At 48.7% G+C, this 26,443-nt stretch overlaps 1 protein-coding gene across 1 annotated transcript in view; it reads right to left on the minus strand.

The window, feature by feature from the left end:
* LOC132578234 (mitogen-activated protein kinase kinase kinase 3-like) overlaps nt 1–21,671 on the minus strand; it is a 46,545-nt gene extending 24,874 nt beyond the window's left edge. The window contains exons 1-4 of the mRNA XM_060248139.1: nt 21,567–21,671; nt 10,589–10,632; nt 7,447–7,546; nt 1,194–1,307 (exon numbers count right to left, since the gene is read on the minus strand). Of these exons, the coding sequence (XP_060104122.1) occupies nt 1,194–1,307; nt 7,447–7,546; nt 10,589–10,632; nt 21,567–21,650 (342 nt within the window). The 5' untranslated portion in view covers nt 21,651–21,671. The remainder of the gene's footprint in view (nt 1–1,193; nt 1,308–7,446; nt 7,547–10,588; nt 10,633–21,566) is intronic.
* Between the last annotated feature and the right edge of the window lie 4,772 nt (nt 21,672–26,443).

Raw genomic sequence — 26,443 nt, forward strand, 5'->3', positions numbered from 1 at the left:
CTGTAGGAAGTGGTGGCGGCTGCAAGCATAGACAGCTTCAAGAGGGGATTGGATAGACATATGGAGCAGAGGTCCATCAGTGGCTCTTAGCCACAAGGTCTAGATGGAACACTCTGGGACAGTGATGCTCTGACTTCTTGGTGCTTGGGGGGGAACAGTGGGAGGGCTTCTGGAGTTCTAGCCCCACTGATGCAACTCCCAATGGCCCGTGGGTTTCGGCTACTGTGTGACACAGAGCGTTGGAGTGGATGGGCCATTGGCCAGGTCCAACATGGCTTCTCTTAGGTTCTTAGACGATTTGGTGGGGTTTTATTGCATTGTGTGGGGTTTCCATTTGAAATAGCAGGCTGCCTTGCATCCCAAGGGAAAAGATGGGGTATAGATATTTTAATAAATACATAAGCTTCTGTTGTCTCAAACTGTGCCAAATGATGGGAGATGCAGAGCTTCTGAGGTTTATAACACTCACTTTTTAAAATGGTGGGAGCTCTGACCATGAAACACCCAGGATCTCATCACCTCGGAAAGAAGGAATGCAATTCACTGCTGCGGGAAGTGGTGGCAGCTACAAGCATAGACAGCTTCAAGAGGGGATTGGATAGACATATGGAGCAGAGGTCCATCAGTGGCTCTTAGCCACAAGGTCTAGATAGAACACTCTGAGACAGTGATGCTCTGACTTCTTGGTGCTGGGGGGGGGGGGGGAACAGTGGGAGGGCTTCTAGTGTCCTGCCCTACCGGTGGACTTCCTGATGGCACTTGGGGGGTTTTGGCCACTGTGTGGCACAGAGTGTTGGACTGGATGGGCCATTGGCCTGAACCAACATGGTTTCTCTTATGTTCTCTTATGTCTTCCTTTAATTGTCTATTTTCTAAACTGAAAAGTCCCCAACTCCTCAGCCTTTCTTCCATGGGCTGGAGCATGCTCGAAGGTTTCCAGTCGCTAACCAGCACATTAGCAGGAGGCAGTGACCTTTCAAACAGCAGTACGAAAGAAAGGATTCCAAAGTTGAGCAATTTCTTTCTTTAAAAAGAGAACCCCAAGTGGCCAATTCCTAGAGCCGCCCTCCGCAACAGCCTGACCTACTGATACACAGATAAAGCATCAGAGCGTTTCTGCTCTGGGCGACAATAACACCATATTTGCATTGTACACAATTGAATTTGAAAAGAGAGAGAACTGAGCCACTCACATTTGTTTTCCTTGGAGTTTTCACAAACACTCTCAGGCTCTTGAGAGAAGGGCTGAGATCCAAGTGTTCCACAGCCCGGTCCAAGTCTTCCTGCGTTTTCAGAGGGATCAAGAGCTGGAAAGAAAGGTTGAACAAACACCGACTATGCAGCTGAGTTACAAACAAGAGCAAAAAGAGAGGAAACAGCAGAGCCTGTGGGGGCTTGGGAACGGCGGGCATCGAACCCGGGACAGCGTTAGGCAGCCTCAGAGGGCCAGAGGAAAACAGAAACCAAACACCTGGGGCCTTTGGTCTTTCCTTCCAGTTCCCCCCCACCGCGAGGAATGGGGCAGAGTTATCAAAACAGCGGCCTACGATAGGAAAAGCACCAGGAATCGCTAATTCGGCCACGGGGGAGACCTGCATGTCAAGAATAAAAAAACTTTGGGGGATGGGATCCCAACGATAGGGGCAATGTAGCAGTGTGGAGTGTGTGTGTGTGGGGGGGGGGGACACCGGAAGACGCAGGATTTCAAGTGCAGCACCCAGAAGATTGCTTTTTTAAAAAAGAGATGGCAGTTGTCAAAGGGCACACAAACCTGGCACAAGAACTGATCCAACTAACTCACAAGAGGCTGCCCGTTGTGACTCTGTAGGAGCCACTGATCTGAGTCTGCCCCCTTCCAATGAAGAACAGAGAACTAGTCTTCACCCCCCAGAAGTTTATGGAGACTGCTTACTTAAAAAAAAAAAATCTGCATCTCAAGATGGCAACTGTCAAAGGGCACCTGAATCTGCCACAAGGACTGATTCAACTAACCGACAAAGAGGTTGCCTGTTGCAACTCTGCAGGAGTCACTGGTCTAAGTTCTTCAGCAAGGTACAGTGCCATAAAGTATACCTTCCAAAGCAGCCATTTTCTCCAGGGGAATTGATCTCTGTAGCTTGGAGATCCCTTGTAATTCTAGCAGATCCCCAGCGACTATCTGGAGGTTCAACTGATCAAAGCCAGCAAGTATTACACTGTCTTTCAGTTTGCAAAAATATATTATAAGGATTGTGTACAACACATAACGAACAATACAATGATGATAGAGGCCAGCGGTGCTAGGGCCTTTTAAAGTAACAGAAACCCTAAGGGGGCCAAAAACCCCCATCTCCAAATGAATAGATATAAGTCTAAACTTGGAAATAGTCCAACTGGAATTCACAAGGTGGGTGCTCCTGAGGAGTGTAGCTTCAACGCAGCCGCTTTCTTAAAAAGACGTCGCTCTAGATTTTGATGACGTTTCAAGTCTTTCTTCAGTTTGACGGCTTAATTATTTCGGAACCCCGTTCTACATTCTCTAACCACAGCATTAAGCTTCTCACTTCACTGTGAGCATCGGGCTCTTTCATTATGGCGCCTACTCCATAGGCTCCAATTAAGAGACGTCTTTTTAAGAAATCAAAATCTAGAGAGACGTCTTTTTAAGAAAGCAGCTGCGTTGAAGCTACACTCCTCGGGAGCACCCCCACCTTGTGAATTTCAGTCAGACTATTTCCAAGTTTGGACTTGTATCTATTCATTTGGGAACGGGGTTTTTTGGCCCCTTGGGGTTTTCTGTTACTTTAAAAGGCCCCAGCACCGCCGGCCTCTATCATTATCATATTGTTTATTATGTGCTGTACGCAATCCTTGTAATATATTTTTGCAAACTGAAAAATGGTGTATTACTTGGTGGCTTTGATCAGTCTACTAATTACACCAAGTGTCCTTCAAGCAGCACATTTTCTCAAGGGGACCTGATCTCTGCCATAATGAAAGAGCCCAACGTTCACACTGAAATGAGAAAGCTTAATGCTGTGATTAGAGAATGTAGAACAGGGTTCCTAAATAATTAAGCCGTCAAACTGAAGGAAGAATTGAAACGACAACAAAATCTAGAGAGACGTCTTTTTAAGGAAGCGGCTGCGTTGAAGCTACACTCCTCGGGAGCACCCCCACCTTGTGAATTCCAGTTGGACTATTTCCAAGTTTGGACTTATATCTATTCATTTGGAGATGGGTTTTTTTGGCCTCCTTGGGGTTTTCTGTTACTTTAAAAGGCCCCAGCACCACCAGCCTCTATCATTATCGTATTGTTTATTATGTGCTGTACACAATCCTTGTAATATATTTTTGCAAACTGAAAAATGGTGTAATACTTGGTGGTTTTGATCAGTTGACTAATTACACCAAGAGCGTTTTCGCACTTACCTTAAGCCGGAGCGACGTCCCTCTTCACCGCGCAGCATCTGCACAGTTTTCGCACTAATTGCTCCGCAGCACCTGGAAGAGCCGCAAAGTCCCGCGGCTTTTGCGTCGCAAATGTAAACTGCCAAAAAACAGTTTACATGTGCGACGCAAAAGCCGCGGGACTTTGCGGCTCTTCTGGATGCTGCGGAGCAATTAGTGCGAAAACCGTGCAGACGCTGCGCGGTGAAGAGGGACGTCGTTTCGGCTTAAGGTAAGTGCGAAAGCGCTCCAAGTAGCAGACTACCTGGAGGTTGGCAACCCCACTTCTTCCATCAGCCACAGACTGAATAAGTGGTCTTGGGCAAGCCCTTCCTTCATTGCCGCTATAATACGAGGTGGGGGGGGGGGGTAATAACAGACAGGTACTCTTAACTGTGATGTGTTTTTTGAGATGTGAATTTTGAGCTGTGGTGCTGGAGAAGACTCTTGAGAGTCCTTTGGACTGCAAGAAGATCAAATCAGTCAGTCCTGAGGGAAATCAACCCAGACTGTTCCCTGGAAAGTCAGATGCTGAAACTGAAGCTCAAATACTTTGGCCACCCGATGAGAAGGGAGCACTCCCTGGAGAAGACCCTGATGCTGGGAAAGACAGAAGGCAAAAGGAGAAGGGGACGGCAAAAGATGAGACGGCTGGACAGCGTCACTGATGTAACTAACATGAATTTGAGCGGACTTTGGAGGATGGTGGAAGACAGGAGGGCCTGGCGTGACTTGGTCCACGGGGTCGCAAAGAGTCGGACTCGACTGCGCGGCTGAACAACAACAGCTCTTAACTGGATAATCCAGGCTAGCCCAATCTTGTCAGATCTTGAGCGCTTGAAAGAAGGGTCGATCCTGTTCAGTATTTGGATGGGGACTCCCCCCAGGAAGTCCAGGGTCGCTATGCAGAGGCAGGCAACGGCAACCCACCTCTGCTTGTCTCTTGCTTTGAAAATCTTATGACCGTTGGCTGCAACCTGATGGCCTTTCCCACCACCGAGAGAGAGCTCTTGCAAGGATTACCTCGATAATGCACGACGAACCCTTCGGATACTTCTAATTCATTGCGCAAACGCAACGTTAAAAAAATTACCACGACCATGCCAGGCTGGCGCTCTCTCTCTCTCTCTCTCTCTCTCTCGAATGTTTGAGACAAGTGTCTCCCCTCGCCCCCCTCAGTTTCAACTGGGGAAGTTTCTGAATTGGCTTTCCCCTGCAATGCACACAGCTTGGCTCTCTTACTCAAGTGATCTGGAATATTTGCTTTCAAGCACTTTAACTGGGGTGGGGGTGGGGGGCTCTTTGCTATCGGGCCACAAGAGTCTTCCTTCCATTACGGTTAGAATTGAGTCCAACAGCACCTTTGAGGACAACAAGATTTAATTGGGGGGGGGGGGGGCGATAAGCGTTCCAGCCAAATTTCCTTTTACTAGTATCTGACGAAAGCAGCTTTGACTCTTGAAAGCTCATACACTAAACACCTTCTTGGTCTGAAAGGCTACTGGACTTGAGAGCCGGTTTGGTGAAGTGGTTAAGTGTGCGGACTCTTTATCTGTGAGAATGGGGTTTGATTCCCCACCCCCGCGCCCCACTTGCAGCTGCTGGAACAGCCTTGGGTCAGCCATAGCTCTCGCAGAGCTGTCCTTGAAAGGGCAGCTTCTGTCAGAGCTCTTTCAGCCCCACCCGCCTCACAGGGGTGGGGGAGGAAGGTAAAGGAGACTGTGAGCTGCTCTGAGACGCTGAGACTTGGAGTGGAGGGCAGGATATAAATCCAATATCATCATCATCATCATCATCCTTCTTCTATTACTACTACTACTGCAGACCAATACAAATACCCTCTGAAACTACTTTAATTGTGTTGAAGGATTAAACTCAATGGTCTTTTTGTCCCTTTGAGGACTCAATAATCCCCATAAACATGTATCCACACATCTGGTTCACCTTCCCTGATAACGCTGCCTGCTTTCCTCTCCCTCCCGCCACCTGAAAAAGCACAGGGCTTACATTTTGTACTAGGATGTTTTCACTAGCCTCATTCTGTCCTGGAATTTGGTTCTGGTCCCTTGGGGGCCATTCCAAGGCCTCTTCTACCACCACTCCCTCCCCCAACCGCCCCCCCCAACAGCTTCATGCAAGCTGTCCCCGAATCATTTCTGCTTGGGATAAAAATGTTCTTGCAAGTTTCTGAGTTTCACACTCTCCTCCCACTCCACAAAGTTCCACGGGCGCCCGTGCCCAAGACGCTGGGGTGTGGTGGCCCATGGCACACTGTTTAATTTGGCTTTCGCCAACTGCCCAAATCTGGCAAACCGGGCTGGGGTGCTGTCTGCCATTTTGGCTGGTGTACACGCGGACATTCTCTACCAGACACCAGCCTAAATATAGACCCACGTAAACCGGAGCAGAGTTGGCAGATCCCTGGCTCAGGGAGCAGGGCGAAGTTTTCCTGCTGCCGGTACACTGAAGAGCGAGCCAGGGGCGCTCGTTGCCAGAGAAAGGAAGACATCTTTGTTTTGTTTTGCCGACTGCTGAGTCATCGCTTTGAGAGGCCCTGAACTGAGCCAAAGGCTGCGAAGAGAGTGAAGACCGACATAACGTTTCAGAGAGGTGGGGACGGCTCGGTAGCTTCGTGGCAGCCTTCCAAAGAAGCAGAAAAGAGCACGAATCCAGTGGCACCTTGAAGACGAACGACATTTGTGGCAGGGGAGGACCTGTCGGGAGTGAGCGGTGACTCCCAAAAGCTTCTCCTTCGTCACAAATGTCGTTAGTCTTGAAGAAGGAGGACGAGGAGGAGCAGAAGAAGAAGGGGGAGATATTGGATTTATACCCCGCCCTACACTCTGAATCTCAGAGCAGCTCACAATCTCCTTTCTCTTCCTCCCCCACAACAGACCCCCTGTGAGGTGGGTGGGGCTGAGAGAGCTCTGATAGAAGCTGCCCTTTCCAGGACAACTCTGCAAGAGCTACGGCTGACCCAAGGCCATTCCAGCAGCTGCAAGTGGAGGAGTGGGGAATCGATCCCAGTTCTCCCAGATAAGAGTTCGCACGCTAAACCACTGCACCAAACTGGCTGGGAAGTAATTGTGAGTTTCCTGCATTGTGCAGGAGGTTAGACAAGACGACCCTGAAGGTCACTTCCAACTCTATGATTTCAGGATTCCACGATTCTAAGGGCCTTTTCACACTTACCGGTGAAAACCGGGAGGGAGTCGGTATTGTGCCGCCTTGCAGTAATCCGAGACAGGGATGGGAGTTTTCAGATACATGTTTTTTTTCCCAGTAGGGTTCTGTGATTGAAGCAAGCCATTTTACACTGTTCCGCTTTTATCTCGCTTCCACCAGCGCAAGCCGTTTTCGACTGCCGGCACGCGTTCTCCAGCTTATTATTTTTTTTGGAACATCGGGCAAAGATTGCTATAGCGCTATAGCGACGTATCACAACAGCACCACAATAGAGATGGCTAGGCTCCATTGAGATAAGTTACCAAGTTTCAGCGGCAACGATCTCTGGCATCTTAATGGAACCCTGGCATCTCTATGGTGATGCTGTTGTGATACATCGCTATAGCGCTCTAGCGCTTAGCCCGACGTTCCAAAAAAAAAAAAAAGCCAGCGATCGCACGCTGGCGGGCGAAAAAGGGCGCGAAAACTGCTCCCGGATTAGATACTGGACATTTCACACAGCGCCCCATACCGATTTCAACCTGGAAGGAGGGGCTGAAAACTGGAAGAAGCTGCTCTTTGTTAGTAAAGACTCAGGCATGCCTCACTACCGGGACAGCCACGGGGCTGTGTGAAAAGGTGACAGTATTCCGGTAGCAGCCAGTTACTGAGTCAGGTCTGTCTGAAATGCCAGCAAAAACCCATTACTGTTCAGTAACTGACCAGCTTCCATACCGGAATACATAGGCTGTGTGAAAAAGTTCTAAGTCACTGCCAGTCTGAGCAGACAATAAGGGCTCTGATGGACCGAGGGTCTGATTCAGCAGAAAGCAGCTCCAAGCGGCAAAGTACCTCATTGTTGGCATAGTGCAAATCCATCATCTGTCCGAACGCGTCCATTACTTTCTGCAGAACTTCTTTGAACTTGACCGGCCTCTGGAACTGGATGATCCTGAAACAACAGGCAGGCCGAGGTGCCGTTTTAAGCTTTCTTCTGATGAAGGAGGGACGACTACTTGCATGCAGGGAAACAGAACCCAGGTACAGGGGTGGCCAACGGTAGCTCTCCAGATGTTTTTTTGCCTACAGCTCCCATCCGCACCAGCCATTGGCCATGCTGACTGGGGCTGATGGGAGTTGTAGGCAAAAAAAACATCTGGAGAGCTACCGTTGGCCGCCCCTGAGGTACGCCAAAACGGCCCGCCTTGTGACCAGTGTTCCCTCTAAGCTGAGTGAGCGTGAGCTAGCTCACAGATATTTAGCCTCCAGCTCACACAATTTTTCCTTCGCTCAGGAAGGAGGACCCCAGAGCAGACTAACTGATGCAGGAGCTCACAATTTGAATGCCAGCAGCACACAAAGGAGAACTTTTGCTCACAAGGCGCTTAAAGGGAACACTGCTCGTGACCCACCCTTCTGTGCCAACCCTGGGCGGGCGCTCCACGTTTGCCAGGCCCACTCAGTACTTCATAACCCCAAGGAGGCAGCCCCTCCCCCAACCCCAAATAACAGGCTGCTCTAGGACAGCGGAATGCAAAGACAACTGCATGGATCTCAGATACGCATTACACTAACAGGGGGTTTAGAATGTAAATGAGAAATTGTTCACTGAGGAGCGCGTGTTGGTGCCTCTAAACGTGAGTTACGCGTACAACTTTGTATGTACCTTTAAATCAGCCCTGGTAAAACTGAACGTTAGAGCAGTCGCCTGGAAAGAGACACGAAGGATTTTTGTGGAGCCCCGTGGCGCAGAGTGGTAAAGCTGCAGTACTGCAGTCCTAAGCTCTGCTCACGATCTGAGTTCGATCCCAGAGGAAGCTGGGTTCAGGTAGCCGGCTCAAGGTTGACACAGCCTTCCATCCTTCTGAGGTCGGTCGAAGGAATCCCCAGCTTGCTGGGGGGGGGGAGTGGAGATGACTGGGAAAGGCAATGGCAAACCACCCTGTAAAAAGTCCGCCGTGAAAACGTCACGATGTGACGTCACCTCAGAGTCAGAAACAACTGGTGCTTGCACTGGGGACTACCTTTTCCTTTTTAACAAGAGTTTTAGAATGTAAATGAGAAATTGTTCATTGAAGAGTGTGCGTTGGTGCCTCTGAACATGAGTTATGTGTAACACCTTATATGTACCTTTAAAACAGCCCTGGTAGGATTGAATGTTAGGGCAATTTGCCTGGAAAGATGCACAAAGGATTTTTGTGGAGGTCTTTGGACACCACAGGTAATATGCATTAAATCCACATGTGAAATTGTTCATTCATGGGTGCGTGTTGGTGCCTTTGAACATGACTAATATGCAACACCCGCGGGGGTGGGATTCTAGCAGGAGTTCCTTTGCATATTAGGCCACACCCCCTGACCAAAGGACCAAAAAATTAGGAGGTTGGCTTCACAAGGCTTCACTGAATGCCACTGGAAATTAAATAAAATTAGCAGCAAATTGTTTTAATTGTTTAAATTGTTGAAGTGATGAATTTTTAAAAATGTTTAATGAATGCTTGATTGAATTGAATTTTTTTTTTTTTTACTGCGATTTATTGCTTTTATTGCTTGTGAGCCGCCCTGAGCCTGCTTCGACGGGGAGGGCGGGATATAAATCTAAATCTAAGGCAGGGTGCGGCTTCTCTCTGCATATTAGGGCTGACTTTGCCTTGGTATTCCCTTCCTTTACACCAGGGGTGGCCAAACTGTGGCTCGGGAGCCATATGTGGCTCTTTCACATATATTGCGTGGCTCTTGACGCTCCCACTACCCCGTCGGCTGGCTTGGAGAAGGCAGCTGTCTCTTTAAATCATTTAGCCACGCAAAGCCAGCCAGTGGCTTGGAAGAATGCACTTAAAGTTAAAGTTGCTTTCTTTCCACCTCTCTCCCTCCCTCTCCCCATCTATTTGCTTTCTTTCCACCTTTCTTTCCTTCCTATCTTGTGGCAAAGTACTTCAAAGTTCCTATCTTGTGGCAAAGTTAAAGTGGCTTTCTTTCCACCTCTCCCTCTCCCCATCTATTTGCTTTCTTTCCACCTTTCTTTCCTTCCTATCTTGTGGCAAAATACCTCAAAGTTCCTATCTTGTGGCAAAGTTAAAGCTGCTTTCTTTCCACCTCTCTCCCTCCCTCTCCCCATCTATTTGCTTTCTTTCCACCTTTCTTTCCTTCCTGTCTTGTGGTTCTCAAACATCTGACATTCATGTCCGGTGGCTCTCAAGCATTTGATGTTTATTCTATGTGGCTCTTATATTAAGTAATTTGGCCACCTCTGCTTTACACCAATATTTGCAAAGGTGCGATTGCCTCTTCGACTACTGGAGCAGCTGGGTTCTTGTGGGACGGGTGGGTAAGAGGTAGCCAAGGCATTTAGAGCAGGGGTGGCCAACGGTAGCTCTCCAGATGTTTTCTGCCTACAACTCCCATCAGCCCCAGCCATTGGCCACGCTGGCTGGGGCTGATGGGAGTTGTAGGCAAAAAAACATCTGGAGAGCTACCGTTGGCCACCCCTGATTTAGAGAGATATCAGGATATCCCTTCTTGAAGACAGCACAGCTCAGACAGGGAATAGGCTATTTAAACGATGTTTGAAGCGGAGAGAGGGGAGGGAAGCAGCTCTTGTGCCCTCTCCGCATTGGAAGGCTCAAAGACGTGGGCTTCCACCGGAAATGGCAAAATGACACATCGGAAGAATGGAGTGTGGGTTTTTTTGGGATTTAACAAAGCCCTGCCAAAAAGACCTGGACCGATTCCCCACTAGCCTCGTCCTGGTCTCACGCTACTGTTCTCCGCAGGGCTTCCGTCCTATTTCGCACAAGCTGCCCCGGGACTGTAACTCACTCCGCCTCTTTCACACGGCAAGCAAGATCCTCTAAAAAAAACGGTTTCTGCCTGCTGCACAGAAGAGGCAGAGTGAGTTGCAGCCCCGTGGGGGGGGGGGGGCAGCTGGTGCGAAATGGAATGGACTTCGCTAGTGGGGGAACGGTCCCGTACTTCTGAAACGTCAGAGTCGTACCTTTTCTCTCCGTCATGTTCAAACTTGATCCTGGCATTTCGCAACTGGAAGGGGGAGAGAGAAACAAGCAAACCGTTAGCCACACAGCTGCCATAGTGCAGGGGCGGGGTTAGGAGAAGCTCCTGGTTCGAATGTCGCCTCTTCTGCAAGCTCACCGGGGGCCCTTAAAAATGCCCTGGCCTCACAGCCTCTGTCTCAGCCCCATCTGCGATATGGGGGATAAGAATCCTGGCCTCTCTTACAGGGCTGCTCCAAAGATCTCGTAAGGGGAGGGACGGTGGCTCAGTGGTAGAGCATCTGCTTGGGAAGCAGAAGGCCCCAGGTTCAATCCCTGGCATCTCCAGGTAAAGGAACTGGCAGTAGGTGATGGGGAAGACCTCAGCCTGGAACCCTGGTAGGGATGGGGAGGGATGGTGGCTCAGTGGTAGAGCATCTGCTTGGGAAGCAGAAGGTCCCAGGTTCAATCCCTGGCATCTCCAGGCAAACAGGTGTGAAAAACCTCAGCTTGAGACCCTGGAGAGCCGCTGCCAGTCTGAGAAGACGATACTGACTTCGATGGACCCAGGATCTGATTCAGTATAAGGCAGCTTCGTATGTGCATATGTTCAAGAAGGGAGCGGGGATTAAACGCTGCAGCAAGGCCAAGACAATGATTCATCATGTGCATGTATGGTTTTCTTTTTTGCACTGCAGAAATCGGTGGTTTGCAGACTGGTCAACATTCACGGTCTGCACTTCCAACCCCCCCAGATAGCCTAGGCAAGCTCAGTCTCATCAGATCTCAGATCGAAGCTTCTGACCCTGGCAGCTGCGTGGAATGGAGACCTCCAAGGAAGATCAGAACTGGGATGCAGAGGGAGGCAATGTATCAAGCCCCTTCTCTGAATGTCTACGCTCCATCAGGGGTCACCAGGAGCCAACCGTGACTTCCAGGCACATGCACATGGGCGCCCATCCAAGACATAGGATGACCACACCAAGGGGCTTTCAAGGCAAATGAGAAGCAGAGGTGGTTTGCCCCTGCCTTCCTCTACACAGTCTTCCTTGGTGGCCTCCCAGCTAAGACCCCAGCGAGGGGTTTTCAAGGCAAGCGAGAACCAGAGGGGGTTGGCCATGGCTTTCCTCTGCAGAGCCTTCCTTGGTGATCTCCCATCCAAGACTTATGGTGACCCCAGCAAGGACTTTTCAAGGCAAGCGAGAAGCAGAGCTGGTTGGCCACTGCCTCCCTCTGCAGAGCCTTCCTTGGTGGTCTCCCATCCAAGACTTATGGGGACCCCAGCAAGGACTTTTCAAGGCAAGCGAGAAGCAGAGCTGGTTGGCCACTGCCTCCCTCTGCAGAGCCTTCCTTGGTGGTCTCCCATCCAAGACTTATGGGGACCCCAGCAAGGACTTTTCAAGGCAAGCGAGAAGCAGAGCTGGTTGGCCACTGCCTCCCTCTGCAGAGCCTTCCTTGGTGGTCTCCCATCCAAGACTTATGGGGACCCCAGCGAGGACTTTTCAAGGCAAGCGAGAAGCAGAGCTGGTTGGCCACTGCCTCCCTCTGTAGAGCCTTCCTTGGTGGTCTCCTATCCAAACACCAACCCCACTTCGCTTCTGAGATCAGGCCGCATCACACTACCTTCCCTCGCCCGACACGGCTGCCCTCCGGAAATTATTGACGTGGTTTGTCTTCCTCTCCTGCCCTTTTTCCGGGGAGCTGAGAGTACACCGTGGGGCTCCCCCTCCCTTTTCTCCTCACAACAGCCCTGCGGGGGAAGCCCAGTCGAAGGGGAGGGAGAGAGGCGGCGACGAGTCTGAGACCATCCAGTGAAACTCGAGAGCGGGACAAGAAGCCGAACCCAGATCTAGCCCAGCTGATATCCCGCGATACGAAAGGGGCCCATACAAGAACGGGGCTGCGGTGCCAGCATGCTGCTATTAATAGATGTGCCGTTTTTAAATAAGTAACACAAAAAAAAATAATAAATTACAATCTCATCTTCCTCCCTCCCTTTCCTTTCAGAATGGAAAATACACACACACACGCTCGCTATCCTGGAACAAGCACAGCTTGGAAAGATTAGCCCCACACTGCCCTGTATCGAAAACGGAGAATTCCTAGAGGAGCGAGAGAGTGACGTCTCTTCCTGAAAACGCTCCTTATCTTTCGCTGGAGCTTTACCCAGAGCGTGAGCTGCAGTTTCCATACTCCCGTCCTAAATAGCCAGAGAGGTGTTGTTTAACGGAGAGAATATGTGAGCAATCCCCAACAGAGCCTTTGTTTTGCTTTAAAAACGTCCGCATCGATCATCAAGAACCCGCAAAACGCATGCGGAATGCGTAGGGGACGGCTGAGCTGGTTGTCGCTCTCCTCTGTGGGCCCACCTTCCCACACAACTTTTAGAGCGTTAGGACTCTTTCCCTCTCCCTTGAGCTGTGTTGGTAGCCAGCCCTGCAAACAGGTGTGAGAGGACGACAATATTTAAAGCGGCGGCCGCTGATGCTTCTCTAAGGGTTTGTGTTATGAAGTCCTCATGTAATGTCCAGATCTGCCACAATTGACTTTCTATCCCAGGAGGGTTGAACTCATTTGTTATGAGGGCCAGATCTGACGTAAATGTGACCTTGTCGGGTCAGGCCTTTATACACAGACAAACACACACACACACACACACTGAGCCTAATCCACCTCATTGGCTTGTTGAGCCTCAGCCAACAGAAGGAAGAGAGGAGGAGAACAAGATGATGATGATATTGGATTTATATCCCGCCCTCCACTCCGAAGAGCCTCAGAGCGGCTCACAATCTCCTCTACCTTCCTCCCCCAAAACAGACACCCTGTGAGGTGGGTGGGGCTGAGAGGGCTCTCACAGCAGCTGCCCTTTCAAGGACAACCTCTGCCAGAGCTATGGCTGACCCAAGGCCATTCCAGCAGCTGCAAGTGGAGGAGTGGGGGATCAAACCCGGAGAGCCAGTTTGGTGTAATGGTTAAGTGTGCGGACTCTTATCTGGGAGAACCGGGTTTGATTCTCCACTTGCACCTTCTAGCATGGCCTTGGGTCAGCCATAGCTCTGGCAGAGGTTGTCCTTGAAAGGGCAGCTGCTGTGAGAGCCCTCTCCAGCCCTACCCACCTCACAGGGTGTCTGTTGTGGGGGAGGAAGGTAAAGGAGATTGTGAGCCGCTCTGAGACTCTTAGGAGCGGAGGGCGGGATAGAAATCCAATATCTTAATCTTAATCTTCTCCCAGATAAAGAGTCCACGCACTTAACCGCCCCACCAAAAGGGCCACGAGAACTAAGCACTGATGCGACCCTTCCTTCCCTCCTTCTCATGACCTGCCTACGTTCACTGAGTAACGTTTTATCAGGCCCTAAACCAAGGGAAAGACACATTATTTACCTATGCATTTCCGCAGGGAAAGGGACCGGAGGTTATTTCCTAGCCGTGGACATCCGAATCGGCCTTATAAAGCACCAGACCCTCATTCCATCAGCCTCTGCTGGGTCTCAGGTAAAGGAAGCTCTTTCCTCACACCTATTTCCTGAGATCCTTCAACTAGAGACGCTGGGGATTGAACCTAGGACCTTTTGCACGGCAGGCCTACGCTCTACCACTGAGCCACAGCCCCTCCAGAATGCTGATTCTCATTTTCAGCTCTGATGACCAGCTGAAAGGTTGCTGCGGCTTCCCCAAGCGCCTTCTGTTCCCTTTCCCTCAGATTTCTGACTGTACGTCTCTGGCTATGCGACTGAAGAGGAAAAAGTTAGGAAGTCAATGGTGGGGTGTTGAAAATGATGCGTATGCAGGGGTGGATTCTAACAGGAGCTCCTTTACATATTAGGCCACACACCCCTGATGCAGCCAATCAGAGCTTTTATTGTAGCAGGAACTCCTTTGCATATTAGGCCACACCCCTCTTATGTAGCCAAACCTTTGAGAGCTCACAGGGCTCTTAGTACAGGGCCTACTGTAAGCTCTTAGAGGATTGGCTACATCAGGAGGGTGTGGCCTAATATGCATAGGAGTCCCTGCTACAAAAAAAGCCCTGTAGCCAATCCTCCAAGAGCTTACAAAAAAGAGCCTTGTAAATCCTTGGAGGATTGGCTACATCAGGGGTGTGTGACTTAATATGCAAAGGAACTCCTGCTAGAATTCTACCCCTGCGTGTATGACTATACCTTCGGGTGATTCGCTGTTACTTCCTACCAAGAAGCACACTAGGGTCATCTTTCAAGCCAAACCTTGGTACCCAAAGGTCGGCTGAGCGGTCAGGTAACGTTTACAATTGATTTTTAAATGCAAAATTTATCTGCCCAGCAGACATGAACTACGTGACAGCTAGCACTAACTGACGTGAAACAGGCCTGCATATATACTTGTGTCGGGTAACAATATGCTATGCTCACTGTAACGAAGATGGATCCAAGTAGTCAGCCATGTTGGTCTGAAGCAGTAGAACAAAATAGGAGTCAAGCTGCCCCTTTGAGACCAACTTAGTTTTATTCAGAACATAAGCTTTCATGTGCTCTCTAAGCACACTTCAGCAGACCAGGAATCCGGTACAGTGAGCAAAGCCACACATAGCTGGTAGTCAGTGGCTCAGCATGCAAACTGGTACAAATTTAAGATCCAATGACAGTTTGTTAAAATTATCAGGTAGGGAGTGGTTTAGAATGCAAAATGGTACAAATTTAAGATTCAATGACAGAATAGTAAAATTAAGAAATTGAGCAAACCTTTGATCTGAGTAGCATGAGCATGCAAAAGCAATAAAACATTAATATGTCAAAATGTGAGAGTGTCTGTTAATGACTATATTGTATTAAGCCTGAGTCAAAAGGAAGGTATTTGTATCTCAGAAGATTTCCCATCCAACTAATTTACCTTTTAACATGTAACATACATATAGTTTGCCATTAGGAAAAAAATACATGAAAATCAGTGGGAGATGGGTTCATATCTGAACATATACTGAACCCATCTCCCACTAATTTTAATGTATTTTTCTCCTAATGGCAAACCATATGTATGTTACATGTTGAAAGGTAAAGTAGTTGGATGGGAAATCTTCTGAGATATAAATACCTTCCTTTTGACCCAGGCTTAATACAATATAGTCATTAACAGACAATCTCACATTTTGACGTATTACTGTTTTATTGCTTTTGCATGCTCATGCTACTCAGACCAAAGGTTTGCTCAATTTGTTAATTTTACTGTTCTGTCGTTGAATCTTAAATCTGTACCATTTTGCATTCTAAACCACTCCCTACCAGATAATTTTACTATACTGTCATTGGATCTTAAATTTGTACCAGTTTGCATGCTGAGCCACTGACTACCAGTAACAAAGATGATAAGTCCCACGGGGTGAGCCCATGCTAGCAGCCAGAAAATCACAGAGTCCTTCCTGGATATAATCGCCAATTGGAGGGCTTTTTTTTGTAGCGGGAATTCCTTTGCATTTTAGAGCACTACCCTCCCATCTGGCTCCACCCCCAATGTTGCCTGGCTCCAGCCCCAAAGTCCCCAGATATTTCTTGAATTGAATCTGGCAACCCTATCAGAGGCTGAAATGTTACCTTGCATATGCAACAGCTGTGTATGTCAGGATGCCACCTGCTTGGGGTTTCGCCGGGAGGGGGAGGGGGGGCAGCTGTGCCCTTTGTGTGATGTTTGTTGGTCTCTCAAAAGCACCAGGTTCGCCGCTGGAGAAAACGGAATGCTGAACCAGACGGACGCCCAGGTCAACTGACGAAGAGAGCTGTGTTTCTCAAAAGCTTACACTACAATAAAATGTGTCAGTCTTCAAGGCGCTCTTGGTCTCTTTACTATTTTGCAGTGACAGACAAACACGGCTAAGTGCTCTGGATCTCTGCCCAGGTCACAGTTTCCCTAGGACACACACACGCATACAAACACACACACAAAAAATCCTAGGCCAACCCTGGATAGGTCACCATACCCAGTAAATTTGGACTTCTGGGTCACCGTACTGAAAAAGTCAGGAACCATTGGTACTGGCCACATTCCCTGTCCCTTGACCAATGCATTTTTTCCTGACCATTTTTGTGATATATGTGATTGGAATTTTGTTCAATATATGCAGTTCTGGCTTGGCTCATTGGAGCCTGCAAGACTGAGCTTGGGGACTGGGGAACAACGGGCAGTAGGATCCAAATCCCTGCTGCCCTACACCAATCACGGGCCCCCTGCTGGTGTGAATGGTCCAATAGCATGCTAGCGCTGGAACCCTGTGTGTATCTAGAGTCGGCCCAGTCTTCAGTCTTTGAGTGCAGCCCTAAATTATGCTGTTCACTATCACCTCGCCTCTTCATTGCGTGGAACCCACTATATCAGGGGTGGCCAGTGGTAGCTCTCCAGATGTTTTTTGCCTACAACTCCCATCAGCCCCAGCCAGCATGGCCGATGGCTGGGGCTGATGGGAGTTGTAGGCAAAAAAAAGATATCTGGAGAGCTACCGTTGGCCACCCCTGCAATTTATTATAATTTTTGTTACAGCACAGACCTTATTTGCTTGTGGCAAAAAAGGAAAGAAAAGCCCTCTCTGGTAATTGCCCAGAACTGGAAATCTATCTCCCTACCTTCTGAAAGGCAATGGTCTCTGAAGGTATGGGATATAATTACAATGGACAAAATTGCTTATCTACAACAGTCAAAGCCTGGCTCAATTTTGTGGGGAAACGGTTTCCTTTTTTCAATCCACCTCAATCTACCTTATGCAAGCTGCCTCAAAAATATTTAAATTTTGCTTGTTATTAATCAGTGTGTTTGCGTGACTCTAAACTTTTGATGCACCTTGTGCCCCGTAGATTACAGTTCTTTTCCTCTTGTTAGATTTTATTTTCCTCACTATACAAATGGATAGCTGCTCACTATTTTGAAATACTTTCGTATTTTTTTTTCGTTTATGTCATTTTCCTGTATTGTTGCAAGTTGAGGTGTGTCTAAATAAAATTGGATTATTCCGAACACAACGGGGATTTGTTAGCTGCAGAAATCTGAAAAAAAGTATAGCGAGGTACGTGTGGATTTTGAGCAACAGAGGGAGGGGGAGAGAGAGAGAGAGAGTTGAACAAAGCAGGAGTCAAGTTGCCCCTTTAAGACCAACAAAGTTTTATTCAGAATGTAAGCTTTCGTGTGCTAAAAGCACATTTCAGACGAAGGAATAAGGTACAGTGGACTGAAATAGATGTAGTTGGTGAGTTCATCAACTACATTTCAGCTCACTGTACCTGATCCGCTCAACTGAAGAAGTGTGCTTTTAGCACACGAAAGCTTACGTTCTGAATAAAACTATGTTGGTCTTAAAGGTGCACTTGTCTACTGCTTTCTTCAACTGCTCCAGACCAGCACAGCTGCCCACTTGGGTCTATCTACAGAGAGAGAGAGGGGGGGGGGCGTTTTTCGCGGATCAGAACAACTCTGTTTAGGAACAACTTGTTGCTGGAAATCGAAGAGGGGAAAAAAGGATGACTGCATCCTTTTTGCTCCGGCCTGAACAATAACAACAACAGTGACTTCCACTGGCCAGGGGCCAAAGGAAACAGGCTGCCTGCCTCACATAACAGTGCTTGGCCGGCGAGGAGAGAAAGGCGGGCGAGCCAGATGCGCCACAAAGCCTGCACCGGCCTCACCTTCCCCTTCTTGCCAGTATCCAGATACAACAGGGCTCGGAAAAAGAGGCCCAGAGATCATCTTCTGGGTGGGGGGGGGGGGGGAAGGAGGGGAGAAGCAAAAGGAAAATGGAGCACAGCGCCGTGTTGTTAAGAGCAGCGGTCTTCATTCCTCTTTGCCCAGTTTCTCCTTGGAAATGATAGAGGTTGACAAGATTATGCCTGGGATAGAGAAGGCAGAAAGAGAAGTCCTTTTCTCCCTTTCTCACAATACGAGAACTCGTTGGCAATCAATGAAATTGCTGAGCAGTCGGGTTACAATGGATAAAAGGAAGTACTTCTTTACCCAAAGGGTGATTAACATGTGGAATTCACTGCCACAGGAGGTGGCGGCAGCTACAAGCGTAGCCAGCTTCAAGAGGGGATTGGATAAACAGCAGAGGTCCATCAGTGGCTATTAGCTACAACGTATTGTTCGAACTCTCTGAATGAGGCAGTGATGCTCTGTATTCTGGGTGCTGGGGGGGCACTGTGGGAGGGCTTCTAATGTCCTGGCCCCACTAATGGACCTCCTGATGGCACCTGGGTTTTTTTGGCCACTGTGTGACACAGAGTGTTGGACTGGATGGGCCTTTGGCCTGATCCAACATGGCTTCTCTTATGTTCTTATGTGACACAGAGTGTTGGACTGGATAGGCCATTGGCCTGATCCAACATGGCTTCTTTTATGTTCTTATGTGACACAGAGTGTTGGACTGGACGGGCCATTGGCCTGACCTAACATGGTTTCTCTTATGTTCTTATGTGACACAGAGTGTTGGACTGGATGGGCCAATGGCCCATCCAGTCCAACACTCTGTGTCACATAAGAACATAAAAGAAGCCATGTTGGATCAGGCCAATGGCCCATCCAGTCCAACACTCTGTGTCACATAAGAGAAGCCATGTTGGATCAGGCCAGTGGCCCATCCAGTCCAACACTCTGTGTCACATAAGAACATAAGAGAAGCCATGTTGGATCAGGCCAATGGCCCATCCAGTCCAACACTCTGTGTCACAGAAGAACATAAGAGAAGCCATGTTGGATCAGGCCAGTGGCCCATCCAGTCCAACACTCTGTGTCACATAAGAACATAAGAGAAGCCATGTTGGATCAGGCCAATGGCCCATCCAGTCCAACACTCTGTGTCACATAAGAACATAAAAGAAGCCATGTTGGATCAGGCCAATGGCCCATCCAGTCCAACACTCTGTGTCACATAAGAGAAGCCATGTTGGATCAGGCCAGTGGCCCATCCAGTCCAACACTCTGTGTCACATAAGAACATAAGAGAAGCCATGTTGGATCAGGCCAATGGCCCATCCAGTCCAACACTCTGTGTCACAGAAGAACATAAGAGAAGCCATGTTGGATCAGGCCAATGGCCCATCCAGTCCAACACTCTGTGTCACATAAGAACATAAGAGAAGCCATGTTGGATCAGGCCAATGGCCCATCCAGTCCAACACTCTGTGTCACATAAGAACATAGAAGAAGCCATGTTGGATCAGGCCAATGGCCCATCCAGTCCAACACTCTGTGTCACATAAGAACATAAGAGAAGCCATGTTGGATCAGGCCAGTGGCCCATCCAGTCCAACACTCTGTGTCACAGAAGAACACAAGAGAAGCCATGTTGGATCAGGCCAATGGCCCATCCAGTCCAACACTCTGTGTCACATAGAGAAGCCATGTTGGATAAGGCCAGTGGCCCATCCAGTCCAACACTCTGTGTCACATAAGAACATAAGAGAAGCCATGTTGGATCAGGCCAAAGGCCCATCCAGTACAACACTGTGTCACACAGTGACCAAAAAACCCAGGGGTCATCAGGAGGTCCATCAGTGGGGCCAGGACACTAGAAGCCCTCCCACTGTGCCCCCCAAGCACCCAGAATACAGAGCATCACTGCCCCAGACAGAGAGGCCCAAAGATAAGCTGTGGCTAATAGCCGCTGATGGACCTCTGCTCCATATGCTTATCTAATCTCCACTTGAAGCTGTGTATGCTTGTAGCCGCCACCATCTCCTGTGGCAGTGAATTCCATGTGTTGATCACCCTTCGGGTAAAGAAGGACTTCCTTTTATCCATTCTAACCTGACTGCTCAGCAATTTCATGGAGTGCCCACCTGTTCTCGTATTGTGAGAAAGGGAGAAAAGTATTTCTTTCTCTGCCTTATCTATCCCATGCATAATCTTGTTGTGAGCATACGATGGCCTTGCCAAAGAATAACTGAAGTGGGTGTCTGGCCAGCCTCCTTGCTGGTACACAAGGCAATTAGCAGTGTTCTCAGCTATGCCAGCCAGGCCAGAACGTCTTGTAAAAAGGGTGATGAAATCCCATCACTGGGCACAGACCGATACTCCCCGGAGAGACGGCTGGGAGAGCTGGGTGTCACCAAAGCTCTCAGAGAAGATGATGATGATGATGACATTGGATTTATATCCCGCCCTCCACTCCAAAGAGTCTCAGAGCGGCTCACAATCTCCTTTCCCTTCCTCCCCCACAACAGACACCCTGTGAGGTAGATGAAGATATTGGATTTATATCCCGCCCTCCACTCCAAAGAGTCTCAGAGCAGCTCACAATCTCCTTTCCCTTCCTCCCCCACAACAGACACCCTGTGAGGTAGATGAAGATATTGGATTTATATCCCGCTTTCCACTCCGAAGAATCTCATAGCGGCTCACAATCTCCTTTACCTTCCTCCCCCACAACAGACACCCTGTGAGGTAGATGAAGATACTGGATTTATATCCCGCCCTCCACTCTGAAGAGTCTCAGAGCAGCTCACCATCTCCTTTTCCCTTGTAACAAGAAGTTCAGGAAAAGTTGCAGGGAAGAACTCGCTGCCGCAGGAAAGTGTTAAGCAGCTGTCTTTTCCACTGGATTTCTCCAGCAAGCCTCTTCCAATCCACCCGCCCCCACCCCACCTCCGACACATACACACCATCATTCTTTCAGCAAACACACGTTCAGAAACAAGAGATCATGCCTATATCTTGCCAGAAACAATATTCACATGTGGCGCTAACCCCATCCTGGTCTCCATGACCCTCAAACTGTCAGGAAGCCGGGGCATCCCCGTAAGGTGCCCGTGGAGGAATCAGATTCAGACAACTCAAGCAAGTGAGCCAAGCTGCATGTAACTCAAGAAAGGTGCTCACACTCCACTGCAAACCGACAGCAGAGAAAGACAACGCTTCCTGAAGAATCATTCAACTGCCAAGCGTCTGCAACCCAGAACAACTTCTAAGGGGTTTGGAGTTCTGCGTCACCTGCCTAAACCCCACAGAAGGAAACGCCTGGAGGAGACTCACCTGTTTGTTGGAGTGGACATGGCTTTTGTTCCTGTGGCTGTCTAAGAAGCCTCCGCATTTGCCCAGAGCGGCCAAGTCCTTCATAATAGAGTTGAGTGCTTCTTCTTCGTCTGGAAAAGGAAGAAATTAGGTAAGTAGATGTGATGCTTCTTCTTCTTCTTCTTTTTAAAAAAAACCCTGACTACTGCATCTTTCTTCTGGCTACATTCAACAACATCTGTTACGTCTCCAGCCTTTTGGGGGCCTTGTGAGTGCCTTTGGAATTCTAACACAGGGCAGCGAGAGCAACTACAAAATGGCTGCCACAGAAGGAGGAGCCAGATGCACACAGACACACAGAGGGAGCCTGGGTGCAAGGGGCGATTTAAAAATATATACCGGGAAAGAAAAATGAGAGAAAGTAAAACCAACCTTGTGGGGATAGCTGCTTCCAAAGCAACATTTTTCTTTTAATGCACACAGCCAATCAGAAAGCCTGCTGGGCAAAAGCCGCACCTGGCCACACCCACTTTCTAGAAACACTCGGTGGACATCAGCCACTACGGTGGGACCCCTCTGTTAAGCAATATGGGCTCTTCTCGTTGCTGATTAGCCCAGGCATGATTCCCCAGGAGCTAATCAGGATGGATTTGAGGGACCATAGCTCAGTGGAAGAGCCTCTGCCTGGCATGCAGAAGGTCCCCGATTCAATCTCCGGTTAGAAAGGACCAGGCAGGAAATGATGGGAAAGACCTCTGCCTGAGATCCCAGGAAGCCACTGCCGGTCTGAGTAAACAAGACTGACTGATAGACCTTGATAGGGTCTGGTTCAGTATAAAGCAGCTTCATGAGCATGATGAAGAGGAGGAGGAGGAGGAGAAAGAGAAGGAGGAAGAGGAGGAGGAGTAGAAGAAGAAGAGGCGGTGGCAGTGGTAAGAATTATCAGTATCAGCAGAAGGGAAGTTGTGCTAGGATAAACACATTGATCAGGCACAGAGGGAAGGCATTAGACTGGGGTGGCCAAACTTGCTTAAGTTAAGAGCCACATAGAACAGGGGTGGCCAAGGGTAGCTCTCCAAATGTTTTTTTGCCTACAACTTCCATCAGCCCCAGTCATTGGCCATGCTAGCTGGGGCTGATGGGAGTTGTAGGCAAAAAACATCTGGAGAGCTACCCTTGGCTACCCGACATAGAATAAAAGTCAGATGTTTGAGAGCCTTGAGACATGAATGTTAGATGTTGGGAGGGATGGATAGATGGATGGATGTGGAAAGAAAGCAACTTTAAATGTATTCTTGGAGAGGTGATTTAAAGAGAGAAATGCCTTCTCCAAGCTGTCTGACAGGGTGGCGGTGGGTGGATTCAAGAGCCACACAGTACATATGAAAGAGCCACGTGTGGAGCTCAAGCCACAGTTTGGCCAACCCTCCCTTAGACTCTCATCCTAAATTACAAAATCCAGGTTCTGCAATTGGAAGTGGACCCAAGCAATTAGATAGATAAATATATTTAATCTGAATGTGTCTCGTATTTATACGCAATTTGTATTCAAATGGCTTTTAATGCACTTTAGGAGTGTCGATTATGGAAGCCGCTGCTTATGAAGTCATATGTTCTAGGCAAGAGGAGTGCTTGGGAAACAGGTATGCTGCTGCTGAGATGCAAAGCAGACCGGCGACAGCTCCAAAAACAGACCGGCGACAGCTCCAAAAAGTCTCTCTTAAAACTGCATGAGAGAGGCGACACAATACAATACAAGAACTTGTGGGCACTCAATGATGTGAAGGAGCAGGAAGCTTAGAAAGGCTCAAAAGAAGGACTTCTTCACCCAAAGAGTCGTTAACAGGTGGAGTTCATTGCTGCAGGAAGTGGTGGCGGCTACAAGCATAGACAGTTTCAGCAGGAGATTGGATAGGTATATGACGCAGACTAGGCCCATTAGTGGGCAGCTGCAAGCATAGACAGCTTCAAGAGGGGGTTGGATAAACATCTGGAGCAGAGGTCCATCAGTGGCTATTAGCCACAGGGTATTGCTGGAACTCTGTTTGGGGCAAGTGATGCTCTGTATTCTTGTGCTTGGGGGGGCACAGTGGGAGGGCTTCTAGTGTCCTGGCCCCACTAATGGGCCTCCTGATGGCACCTAGGCTTTCTGGCCACTGTGTGACACAGAGTGTTGGACTGGATGGGCCATTGGTCTAACCCAGGGGTAGAGAACATTGGTTCTCCAGATGTTTTTGCCTACAACTCCTATCAGCCCCAGCCAGCATGGCCAATGGCTGGGGCTGATGGGAGTTGTAGGCAAAAAAAACCCATCTGGCGAGTCAACGTTCCCTACCCCTGATCTAACCCAACATGGCTTCTCTTCTGTTCTTACGTCACCCAGAACTGGAGTCATTGTATTGGCAAGGCTCTGGTTTTCTGGGTGAAATTCTACAGGAGATCTGCCCTCAAACCATAGCACTTTGCCCCAAAACCAAAGTGTCCCCGACACAATGTTGTCACTTCTGAGTGATGTCACTGCATTGGGAGCGAGGGGGATTCCCCTGCTGGCCAAATGGTCCACGGTTGGGAGAAGCCCCTGAAACCAAGGGATCCCCCGCTCGGACCTGGGGGCTGGCAACCTTGGACTTTGTTGAAGCTGGAACTAAGACCCGTGCCGGTGCAGAGGTTGAAACGTTCATGGATAGAGTTCAGCCAGCGCTGTGAGCAGCGTTCCCTCTATGCTGAGTTAGCGTGAGCTAGCGCACAGATTTTGAGCCTCCAGCTCACACGTTTTTGCCTTAGCTCAGGAAGGACCGCCGCAGAGCACACTGATTTATGCAGTGGCTCACAGCTTTAATGCCAGTAGCTCCTTGTGGCTGTTTTTGCATCTGCCCAATCAGTGAAATCAATCATCCATTAGGGTCATGGATGAGGGGTCATGTAATGAAATGACACGGAGGAACGAGGACAGCGATGACTCTCGTAAGTCTTTGTGAAAATCTGCGTGCATGACATGTCGATACCTTAGGTCAACCCCGAACAGGAAGACTTAAAACCCACAGCATTCACTTTTAGATAAAGATAGATAAGATAGATAAATTTTTATTGTCATTGTTCTCAAAAAAGGAAAATGAGAGCAACGAAATGAGGTGCTCTTCCACAAACATACCAACACATCAACACTAAAGAAAAGACATATACATAAACCATTTAAATACATCTAAAACAAATAACCATTCATAACCCTACATTTAGCCTACATCTAAAACAAATAACCATTCATAGCCCTGCATTTAGCCTAACCACAGCACTTGGATAGAAGCTGCCCTTAAATCTATTTGTCTTAGCCTTCAACACTCTGTATCGTCTGCCCGACGGTAAGATCTCAAATAGCAAGTGGCCCGGATGTGAAGGGTCCTTTAAGATCATTTGTATCTTCCTTTTACATCCCATATTATACAGATCCACCAATGAGGGGAGAGAGCATCCACAAATCTTCTGTGCTCTTACCATCACTCTTTGGAGCACCCTTCTCTCTGCTTCCGTGCAGCTCCCAAACCACACGCAGAGGCAATAAGATAGAATGCTCTCAATGGAACTACGATAAAAGAAGAGGTTTGCTCACTGGACACAGAGCAACTTTCAGAGGGAACACATCTGAGGGTGGGGCTAGGACTTCTATGGAGCTGTGTGAGAACATGCCAGCCAACTGGCACTGTTCTGGCTCATTACACGGAAAGTAATCTACCGAATAGGCTCCAATTGCTCACAATTTAGATGCCCAGCAAAATATAGGCTCCTGACTGGGAAGAATTGAAGACACTCTTTAGAATACATCTGGAGATACCTTTTGGTCCCATCCCATCCTTCTTCTAAGGATTTCAGGGCAGCACGCATTGTTCCCTGCCCCCTCCTCTTCCCAGAAAGGTTTTATCTTCACAACTACACAGAGAAGTAGGTTATGTCTAGGGATGGTTAAGCACATGTTGGTTCAAGTTCACCTTCCACTCAACGGTCAGGAATAGAGAGCCACAACTTTAATGCCAGTACCTCACAAAAGTAGAATTTTTGATTATGAAGATATCGGATTTATATCCCGCCCTCCACTCCAAAGAGTCTCAGAGCGGCTCGCAATCTCCTTTACCTCCCCCCCCACCCCGCAACAGACACCTTGTGAGGTAGATGAAGATATTGGATTTATATCCTGCCCTCCACTCCAAAGAGTCTCAGAGCGGCTCGCAATCTCCTATATCTTCTCTCCCCACAACAGACACCCTGTGAGGTGAGTGGGGCTGAGAGAGCTCTCACAGCAGCTGCCCTTTCAAGGACAACTTCTGCCAGAGCTATGGCTGACCCAAGGCCATGCTAGCAGGTGCAAGTGGAGGAGTGGGGAATCAAACCCGGTTCTCCCAGATAAGAGTCCGCACACTTAACCACTACACCAAACTGGCTCTCTCAACTGCACACAAGGCTCTGCAGCTTAGAGGGAATGTTGGTTGTGAGTTGCTATAGTGACCACAGTGCTTACCAAGGGACCTGCCTACACTTTGAGCACAGGGCCCGGGAACAAGGGGTGTCCAGCACACCGAAAAGGAGGGCTCAGGGATTGGCCAGAATGAGTGTTGCAAACAGGGGGAGGACTGGAGGTGGGAACACAGGGGGTGTGTGACATCAGCTGTGCTTCTATGTCACTTCTGAAGAAAAGCTGTTAGTTAATACAGAATAGCTCTAGGAGTTGCCAGAAACTCTACGGTAAAACCCCCTGATGTAACCAGTCCTCCAAGAGCTTACAAGGCTCTTTTTTGTAAGCTCTTGGAGGATTGGCTACATTGGGGTGTGTGGCCTAATATGCAAAGGAGTGCCTGCTAGAATCCCACCCCCAAGTATGGCCACAAGTCAGATAATAACAGAGAATT

Source organism: Heteronotia binoei, chromosome 10, assembly GCF_032191835.1.
Source record: "Heteronotia binoei isolate CCM8104 ecotype False Entrance Well chromosome 10, APGP_CSIRO_Hbin_v1, whole genome shotgun sequence".
Taxonomy (NCBI): Eukaryota; Metazoa; Chordata; class Lepidosauria; order Squamata; family Gekkonidae; genus Heteronotia; species Heteronotia binoei.